Consider the following 10,949-nt stretch of genomic DNA (forward strand, 5'->3'; position numbering starts at 1 on the left):
TTAACATGGCAGAAAAAGGTTGTGAAACTTACTGAAGACCAGGGAAGAGACACTGGAAGATTCATCAATAGCTAGTGTGTAAATGCAGTAGAAACTTTGAATACCGCATTGCTCAGTTAAATTAAATATGAAATGGAATACAGAAAGTAAAAGTATATCAGAAATTCTTGATACACCTAATCAACAATCGTAATTGAAAACCAAAAGGTTAGAGTGAGAAAAGGAATAATAAAAGGAGCAAAGAACAACAAAAAAATTCAACACCAACCAAAAATTATACTACAGAGGTTTGAGGACAAATAAATCAGAGAAGAGAATTCCCAAAGGAGAAGGAGGTGGGAAATTTCTGGTTATCGATATGTGTTGTATAAGTAGTATAACACAATGAAAAGGCAAATCAAATTATACAAAACACAAAGCTTGGGCACTGATCTAATGAGCAGTTACATTACGGGAGGAAAGAGAAACTCTGGCTTCTCTAAAAACTGGAAAGCTACAAGGCCAGATAACAGAAATGTCCATTGGTTCAAATGCTTTACAATAGTGCATGAATTAATTACTAACAACACAGTTGACCATCTTTCTCTGAGAAGTAAACAGGATCCCAGTTTTCTTGACAGAAGGCATCACATATCTACTAGCAAAGGTGAGAACACCAATGCCCCTTTCAAATTCAGGTCAATTGAGTGTTTACATATTTTACACAAAGTATTTATTACTGCCATCAACATCATGCACAACAATAACAGCAAGCATTAAGCACCTACTGTGTGCCAGGTACTATGTTAAGCGCTGGGGATACAGAAAGGCAAAAGCAATTTCTGCCCTGAAGGAGAATACATTCTAGTGGGGAGAGAACATTCAAAAAACTAGGTATATACAGGATATATAGAGATTGCAGCACTGAAAAAAAAGTGTTCATACAAGAAAATACCTTCTCCATTTTAAATAACAAAGTTCTGATAACAGTAGTAATGACAGTATAATGATTATAACCAATTTAGTACCTACAAAATTCCTAGAAAGATATGATCAGGTGGTCAGAATTACACACTACAAGTTTGCTGTCTTTCATCAACTGACAGATGACAAATGGACAAACTGCAAATACAAACCCCCAATATTCCTGAGAATAAGCTGTACTGGAATTGGAACATTATTACAGAAAGAAATGTTGTCCACAATTCCCTGACATAACATTAAATAATAACAAATTTACAACACTTTTAATAGCTTTTGTCATATTAAATACTCACAGTCTCCAAACTATGTGGGGTAAAAAGATTTCAAAATATAGAGACCTAGCAGAAAACATTAAAACCATATGGGAGCTGGATGAAACACATCTCATTCCCATCATCCCGTGTGCTGTTGGAGCTATCCCAAAGATACTTCCAATGAGCCTTCAGAAGATGAATTCATATCCCAATGCTTTATTCAATTAAAAAAAGACCCAGCCCAGCTCACTTTATCCATTTGTGCAATAACCTGTAGAACATTAAATATGAAAGAATAACTACAGGATAGTGACTCGTCCCTGGATCATGTCTACCTGAACCCCATAATAAAGATGAGTTAGTTATAATAATAATAACTCACATTCGTTTAAGATTTTAAAGTACATGATGCATTCCTTGCAACGAGAATTATATAACTATAGCACCTAAGAACTGGGAGGGACCTCAGAGGCTATCTAGTTCAACCCATCCTGAAAAGGAATTCCAATATCATTGATAAGTGACTATCCAGTTTTTGTTCAGAGACCTCCAGTGACAATAAACCCTCTGTCTCCGAAGGTCCCTTTTTTGGATGGTTCAAATCGCTAGGAAAGTTTCCTTCACATCCACCCTAATTTGTCTCTATGTGACACCCACCTGCCTTCTGCAGCCAAACAGAATAAGTCTTACCCCTTTCTCACACTACAGCCTTCCAAGTAGGGGCTGAACTGAATCACCTTCAAAGTCCCTTCCAACTCTAAATCTTGGATTCTACTTGAAGACAGTTAGCCTGTCTCCATGAACTCTTTTCTCCCTTGTACATGAAATCTTTCCTGATCCTCATGACTGCTAGTGCTCTCCCCCCAAACTACCCAATATTTCTCTCTGTATTTATTCTGTATGTGCCTATATATGGACTTGTCTCCCCATCAGAATGAATGTTGCTCGTGAATAATATGGCTTCCTTCTTTGTGTTTGCATCTCCAATGTCTAGCACGATGCCTGATACATAAATAAATGATTAAGAAATGCTTAATGATTGACTGCTTGGCTAAACATTCTTCAGAACTGATCCTTTCTCTCCCTCTTCTTCATCCCATCCCCAGCCATTGACCATGGTAAATGATTATTATAGAATTTGAACCGGTAGGAGACAAAACATCCATCCAGGAGCAGAGCAAGATATATCAAGGGCAAAAAAAAAAGTGTCTCCTGAGAAAAGAAGTTAAATCTCTCTTCTTTCTATCTCTTACTCAGAAGGCAATAAGCCTTGGGAATAACACTCTGATGGAGCTAGGGAATGCTGGCTGCTCTATCATTCTACCCTAGTGTATCCCTGAGCAGATGGCATCTGTGGTTCTTTTGCGTTTATTCTTTTATGATCTTAGGAAAACAAGTATCCTCAGATGGGGCTGGTCAGGTGACCTGGTGAGTTTGGGAGATCGAGAGGTCCCATCAGTGGTCCCACAGGTGACCAGTTGGTGGCAGTGACTAGGCACTCATGGCAGTAAGCAAGTGTCATCTACAGATTCATCAGAGGCCCCAACCTTAGAGCCTAAAAGAGAGAGCTATCTAGAGTCATGAAGACTTTACAAAGGAGCCAGGATCAGTGCCTCATGGCTACCATATTCTCAGTTTGATCCCATTCTCCCCAGGAAGTTTGTGAGTGCAGAGGAAGAATGGGCCATTCATTTAAGGGGAAATGCTTTTGTACTAATTGTCCTTCCTATACCTGCTTAGAAAATAACTTCTGTAAATACTAATTAAGTCTTAATCAGTAAAGGCTCATGAATATTAGAAGCTTCAATTTCTAAGTGTTCCCCTTGGGTCCCTGAAAAGAGTAGTAGCCTTCTTGGGATACCAACCCTTAAATGTTAAGGAAAAGGAAAAGGCCCCAGAGGGAATGCTATACTTATATATTATGAATGAAAGACTGCTCATCACTGTGGTAGCCCTACTGTGGATGGTCTCCGGATTACAAATACCCTTCCTAAAATGTAGTGCCCAGAAGTGAATACGATACCCCAGATATAGTATAACTAGGGCCAGATACAGTCTAACTAGGGCAGAGTACACAAGTTCTGGGTACTATACCAATCTTGATGTAGTCTAAGATCAATTTAACTTTCTTAGCTGCGATACAACACTGTTGACTCATTTTTTTTTTAGAGGCAATTAGGATTAAATGACTTGCCCAGAGTCACACATCTAGTAAGTATCTGAGGCCAGATTTGAACTCAGGTCCTCCAGACTACAAGGGCCAGTGCTCTATCTACTGTGCCATCTAGTTGCCCCAGCACTGTGACTCATATTGAGCTTACAATCCACTAAAACCCTTTAGCTGTTCTTTTTCAAGTGAATTGCTCTCCAGCCATGTCTAATTCACTTTGTATTTTTGGAAATTGATTTCATGAATCCAAGTAGAAGGCTGTACATTTACCCTTAATAAATCCTGCCAAACTTCTAAACTATCTAAGGATCTTTTGAGGATCCTTCACTTTGTATTTTTGGAAACTGATTTCATGAACCCAAGTAGAAAGCTGTACATTTACCCTTAATAAATCCTGCCAAACTTCTAAACTATCTAAGGATCTTTTGAGGATCCTTCACTTTATAGTTTTGGAAACTGATTTCATGAACCCAAGTAGAAGGCTGTACATTTACCCTTAATAAATCCTGTCAATCTTCTAAACTATCTAAGGATCTTTTGAGGATTCTTACCCTATCATATAGTGCAGAAGTCACCTCTCTCTGTGAGATCCTGACCCCATTATCCAGTAGAGTAACCATTCCTCCCTTTTGGAAAACCAAGGCTTTCTGTCCAATGAGGTAGCCAAACCTTCTAGCTCACTGCAAATTTCAGAAGGATGCAATCTATGCTTATATCTAAGTCACTAATGAAGATATGAAACAGCACCAGGTCTAGTTGAGATCCCTGGGTTACTCCCTTTCTTCAAAGCCCAGGTCAAACACCACTGTTCCATGAAGGGAGTGAGTAAGCACAAACTCACACAGTCTACTGTATCTAGTCAATTCCAGACCAAGTCAAGTTTCATCTTTCATCCAATCATCTACTGTGGCCCCCTCTGCTTTGCTGCCATAGGTGCACCCTACTGGTATCCCACTAGCTCTGGGAACAGTAATCAAGTAAATAAATAAAACTGTTTCCAGAAAGGGCATGTCAATCAACTATCGCAATGGCTCCCACTTTCCATCCCTGTGACTTCCCAGACTTGCCATTACATCTTTTATTTCCCCCATTATAATATAAGCTCCTTGAGGGCAAGATATCTCACTTTGGAGCTTAGTGCAGTGCTGGAACATGGCAAGTGTTTGATAAATATTTTTCCTTCACTCATTCATAAAGATTTTCCTAACTCTTCCCTCCTTGCCCCAGGGGAAAGAGGTCTCTCTCCTTAGATTTCTCATGGCACTCTGCCTGGACCTTTCCTTTACTAAACTCTTACCGTCTCTTGTATCAGTTACTTGTATATATCTTTCCTTCCATTAGAATGTAAGTTGTTTTTTTAACACAGACTGAGTCTTAGTTATCTTGTTCTCTCTAACAAAGAACATAGTTTAGTAGATAGTAGGCGTTGAATAAATGTTTGTTAAATTGTCTTTTTTCCACCTGAGATTATCTTCAATTTATCCCATGTGTCTCTTGTTTGTACATAGTTGTTTGAATGTTGTCCCCCTCGTTAGATTGTAAACTCCTTGAGGTCAGGAGCTGTTTTGGCCTTTGTATCCCCAGTATGTAGCAAAGTGCCACACAGAGTAGGTGATTAATAAATGCTGGTTGACTTCTGATGTGCTTGTCAACAAATTATGTAGAAGTCTATGACTATAGAAGCATATATACTAATCTATATTTTCTTACATGTGTTTACTTACAGATTTTTTAAACTACCTTAAATGCTATAATGTTTCTATCTTTTGGGTTGCTTACGATTCCTTTAATATTAATTCAATACTTCAAGGATATTCACGTGAGGAAATCTCATAAACTAGGGGCAAGGGGGAAAAACAGTAGAGAGAATTTGGATAATGATAAGAGAAAAAAATAGAATCATTATAATTGTGGTCTATATGTAGTAATGAAAATCAACTGAACAAAAGGAAGAAAAAGATGATGAATTCAAGAAACAGATAATCTCATAGAGAGTCATGATGTAGTAATGATTCAACTTCCTGTTTACTGAAAGTAAAATTCACTCTGCTAAAAGCAGAAAAACTAACAAATCCTCGAATTGCCTGAATGGTTATTTCATTCTTGAAAAGATGAGACTCTGATGCTGATAAATAATATTGTTGCAGTAGAGATGAGGGATACCTTAGGAGGAAGTGACTACTCGATTTTAAAATTTATGATAGAGTCTGGAAAACAAAATATAGTCTCATATCCTCTATTTGGAGAGAAAAAATTTCAAAGAATTTTGACAAAGCATTTATTTGTTCAGTCATTTCAGTCACATCCGACTCTTCATGACTCCATTTGGGGTTTTCTTAGTAATAATAATGTTTTGTCATTTCCTTCTCTAACTCATTTTACAGATGAGAAAACTGAGGCAAACAGGGTTAAGAGACTTGCCCAGGATCACACAGCTAGTATGTGTCTGAGTCTGGATTTGAACTCAGGTTTTCCTGACTCCAGACCTGGCATCTTCTTGACTAAGCTACCTATAGTCCCATATAAAGACTCTTGTCTCAGATAGGCCAACAAAGTGTGAGATATTCTCAAGCATAAAATTCCAAAGGCAGAAAAAGAAATCATTCCAAACAGGAAGAAAAAAAGGGGAGTAATTAAAGAGAATGCATAGGAAATTAATTCATTAGTAAATTTAGATTTTTTTTAAAAATGTGTACCAAAAATGACAGCAAGGGCTAGTAACTGAAGATGAATACAAAGGAGTGGTAAGGTATTATAAGATTAACATCAGAGAAACCAGAGCTCAGAATAAGCCAGACTCTGAGAAGAAAGCTAAAGTCAAGAGACAGGGCTTTGGTGGCTATTCGGAGAAGAAGACGATGATCAGAGGGAGTCTAGGACCATCACTGTTCAATGTGGATGGAAATCTGACTATAGATGGACAGAGAATCAGCAGAATGACTCAACTCTTATTATGTTTTTATTTGCTCTGGCAGAAATGATCTGATTGGAAAAGACAGGGCAAAAGAGATTAATGGGGAGTTGAATCCAAGATGGACTTGAAGAGACCAGGATATCCCAGGATACTAATGGAACTGGCAGATGGGATTACTGGGTTGCTGGTGATGATCTCTGAAAAATCTTGGAAGTGGGAAAAGTGTCATGAAACAACACACAGGCAAACACTGCCCATTTTCAAAAAGAGGGAAGAGGATGGAGTCTGAAAACCAGAGACTAATAAGACTGACTTTAATTCCTAGCAAAATTCTAAGAAGTATTACTGTAGGAGAATTATACATGGGTATTTAGAAGGGGAGTAGGAATCAAAGAGCTAGCATGACTTTATCAAAAATAGGTCATGTCAGACTAATTTTATTTCCTTTTTTGAAAGAGTTACTAGACTGTTTGATTAGGGAATGCCACAGTCATAACAAACTTGGCATATAGAAAAGTCTTATTCTATTCCTGTAGATAAGACATAGAGATAAGGAGAGGCAAAAGGAAAGTATATCTAGATAGATTTGAATGACCTTGACCTAAAGAATAGTAGCTAATGGGTTAGTGTTAATTTGAGGGAAGACCAATGGAGTTTCCAAGGAATTTGTCCTTGGTCTTCTGTTGCTCAATATTTTGATCAATGCCTTTTAGAAGGTAAAGATGAAATACCTATCAAGTTTACAGATGGCAGGAAGCTAGAAGGGACAGTTAACTCTTGGATGACAGCATCAGCATGCAAAAACATTTCTACAGGCTAGAAAGATAGGCTCTAATAATATTTAATCAGCTGGAATATAATAAAAAGATGGATGGATGATAGGTAGATGGATAGCTAGGTAGATGACAGCTAGATGAAGATGGATGACAGGTAAATAGGTAGATGGTTAGGGAGATGGATAGATAGATAGGTAGATAATAGATAGCTAGGTGGAAAAAAAGATAGATGATAGATAATAGATACATAGATAAGATGACAGATAGAATATCTATAGGCCTATGATTTCACTGATGTAGGGAACTCCTGGTATGGTGACTTCCTCCAACAAAGTAGATTAGCAATTTGTCTACAATTCATAGTCTTAGAAAGCTAACTGGAGCATACAGAAGACAAATGACTTTATGATCACACAGACAGTATATGTCAGAGGTGATAGTTATTCATAATAAATAAAAAGTGCTTTGAGGTTAAAAAATCCAATTGCAAAACAAGAATGACTAGTGTTTATGGTTTACAAAGTACTTTAAATAAATTATGTAATTTTGTCCTCTGGATAATCCTATGAAGTATTATTACAGGCATTGTTATTCCCATTGTACAAATAAGGAAACTGAGGTAATGTGACTTGCCCGTGGTCTTGAAGCTAAGGGTCAGGAAAAGTATTTCTATGGAGGTTCCTCCTGACTCCAGCTCCAGGATTTCTCCCACTAAGCTACACTGCCTCTAAAGTACAAAATGGCAAAAATTTGACAAGACAACAGTTTTTGTGATAAAGATCTAGAGCTCAATGAGTCGTTGATGGCAAACCAAAAAAAAAAAAAGCTAAGACAATCTTAGTGCACATTAAAAGGAACTGTGTTCAGAAAGAATCCTCCTGTGCTAGGAAAAATGGGCAGAAATTGTGGAGAGGAAGATTTAGGCTCAACCTTTGGAAATATCATCCTATCTGCCTAACAATTAGAGGTTTCCAAAAGGGAAATGAATGAACGTGTGGCTGTGTCTGATCATTGGAAGGCATGAAGCAGAGGCTGGAGGCGATCCCTGCGACATGGGCTGAATTCGATACCCTCTGAAGGTTCTTTCACCTCAGTTTCCAGATTATCTCCTTGGTGTTGCCACTACTGCCATCTTGGTGATGATGCCAAACCTTTTATTTCTTCATGAATTACTATGATCAAAAACCTTGATCCCCTGGTGTCCACATTTAGCTAGGTCAGTCTTTGGACAACAGGCATGGGCAGTAGCAGGACTGCAAAGTCTTTCTACCTTTGGAGAACCTAGTAGACCTTGTACCATGTAGAAATGGAGGCTGTGGTCAAGTCCATCCATGACAAAGTAAAAATGAAGACTGACAGAACATGGGGTATTCCTGAATATGAATCCTTGCTTATATGTTGTAATATGTGCTAACTATGCATGAAATTGATCTAAGTGATGGCCTAGGCAGAAATAAGGATAGGGGTAGTAGGGCAGCCACATGACCTTCAGGATGCCACATGTAAGCAGCTGTTTTGAACTTGCACCTAACTGCTATGTACAGCCACTTTTTAACTGTTAACCTTGAGGTCCCCATGGCCCATGTACAGTATTAGATAAGCCTACTCTGGCCACCACTCCTAAGAAGTCTTCCCTGATCTATCCCAGCTTAAATATTGAGTTCCACTTTTTTGTTTTGGAGGGCAATTGAGGTTAAGCCACTTGCCCAGGGTCATGCAGCTACTAAGTGTCAAGTGTCTGAGGTCACATATGAACTCAGGTCCACCTGACTCCAGGACTGGTGCTCTGTCTACCATCCCACCTAGCTGCCCTAAGTCTTCAAGTCTATTTCACCTCCTAGTTCATACTGGAGCTAACTAACCAAGTTCATATCTATAGCCTCACTCTCCTCCTCCTACTACTACTATAAGCTCCTTGAGGGTTGAGATAGATAGAGAGAGAGATGATAGATAAAAGAAAGAAAAACAGAGAGAGGAAGCAGAAAAAGAAAGAAAAAGAAAAAGAGAGGGAGGGAGAGGAAAGAGAGAGGATGAATAAAGAGAAAGAAAGAAAAAGGGAGAAAGAGTAGGAGGAGGGAGGGAGAGAGAGTGAGAAAGAGAGAGCACAAGCATTTAGTAAGCATTTACTATGTGTCAGGCACTGTGCTAAGAGCTGGAGACCCAAACACAAGCCAACAAGACAGTTGTTCCCTGGAGGAGTTTACGGAAGAAGACAACGGTAATGGAGAGCTAGAAAACTGGAGGAGGGATAGTAGTGAAGAGAGGGGAACAAGGCTGCGGCTGCTGCGGCTGCTGCTGCTGCTGCTGCTGAGGTGAAGGGATCCGGAGAGTAAGGAGTGATGTCAGCAGTGAAGGAAGCATGGCCTGGGTACCTCATGGAATGGTGGGCTGGGCCAGAGACTCACCAATCAGAAGAGAGAGCCGCAGGGTGGAGGCATCCCCGGGGTGAGGAGGCTGCTGGCAGGGAGGTAGAGAGGTGTGGAGAGTGAGGAGCAGACTTTATCTTACTAGCCTCCACCTCCCCCTCAGTGCCAAAGGTGCCTCTGTGCACACAGCTGTTTAATGGAGAGCTCACAGATTCAAAGGGTATTAGAACAGATGGAACCTTAGAATACAGACTGTTAGAACACAGAATGTCAGAACTGGAAAAGAGCATAGAACAAAGAATGTTAGAGCTGGGAGAACCCTCCTTTGTACTTTACCTCTCTCTCATATTATAGTTATTTGTGTACACATCTTTCCCATTAGATTGTAAGTTCTTTCAGAATAGGGTCTAGGTCATATTTATTTTTGTATACCCAATACTGAGCAAAGAGTTTTGAATATAATCTAAAATAGAATGCTAGAACTTGAAGGGATGTTAGACCGCAGAATGTTAGAACACTGAATACACAGTGTTAGAGCTGGACGGGATCTTAGAACATAGAATGTCAGAGCTGGGAGGGGCCTTAGAACACAGAATGCCAGAGCTGGGAGGCATCTTAGAACACAGAATGCCAGAGCTGGGAGGGGCCTTAGAACACAGAATGCCAGAGCTGGGAGGGGCCTTAGAACACAGAATGTCAGAGCTGGGAGGGCCCTTAGAACACAGAATGCCAGAGCTAGGAGGGGCTTTAGAACCCAAAATGTCAGAGCTGGGAAAGACCTTAGAACATAGAACATCAAAGCTGCAAGGGGCCTTAGAACACAGAATGTCAGAGCTAGGAAGGACCTTAGAACATAGAATATGAGAACTGGGAGGAACCTTAGAATAGAACATCAAAATTGTAAGGGAGCTTAGAGATCATTTAGCCCAACCTCCTCATTTCAAAGGTGAGAAAAAAGAGACCCAGGGAAATGATTTCCCCAAATCACACAGTGAGTTAGGGGACCTGTCTCTTAACTCCCAGCCCAGCATTTTTCTCACTAACCCACTATGGTTGGAACCTGTCAAAGCCACATCCATTTCTGCCAATGACTCTAGTTTTCCCCAGGCTCCTTGTGTTGGGATTTTTGCCCCAGGTCCTAAGAGGCAGTGCGCAATGGGTGCTGACCTTCTCTATTTTGGAGAGGGAGACTTCAATCAAAATGCTGAACTTCTTAACAGCTGCTAGGCCCTTTAGCAACGTGATGATCCATTTGTCTATGTTTTTCCCCAGGGGCCAAGATACCCAGTCGATCATCCTAAAAGAATTAGGAGAGTTTAAATTAAAAGGAAAGAAAGAAAAGTACAGGTCAATGGTTGGATATCATTTAGATAGCCATCTACTTGTCTACGGTTAGTTCCAACTCCATGGCCAGCCCAAGAGGTTAAAGTTCAATTGGTCTAGATTGACCCCTTATGTTCTCTCCTGCAGCTGGGCCATTCCATCCCTTTGCCACCTCCCCCAAAC

At 39.7% G+C, this 10,949-nt stretch overlaps 1 protein-coding gene across 7 annotated transcripts in view; it reads right to left on the reverse strand.

Annotated features, from left to right (window-relative positions):
* The window catches only part of USP35 (ubiquitin specific peptidase 35), an 82,854-nt gene that overhangs the window by 31,447 nt on the left and 40,458 nt on the right, over nucleotides 1-10,949 (reverse strand). For all 7 annotated transcript variants that reach the window (XM_072610733.1, XM_072610732.1, XM_072610734.1 and 4 more), the window contains one exon: nucleotides 10,611-10,740. In XM_072610733.1, the coding sequence (XP_072466834.1) occupies nucleotides 10,611-10,740 (130 nt within the window). The remainder of the gene's footprint in view (nucleotides 1-10,610; nucleotides 10,741-10,949) is intronic.

Source organism: Notamacropus eugenii, chromosome 5 (genome assembly GCF_028372415.1).
Source record: "Notamacropus eugenii isolate mMacEug1 chromosome 5, mMacEug1.pri_v2, whole genome shotgun sequence".
NCBI classification, from domain to species: Eukaryota; Metazoa; Chordata; class Mammalia; order Diprotodontia; family Macropodidae; genus Notamacropus; species Notamacropus eugenii.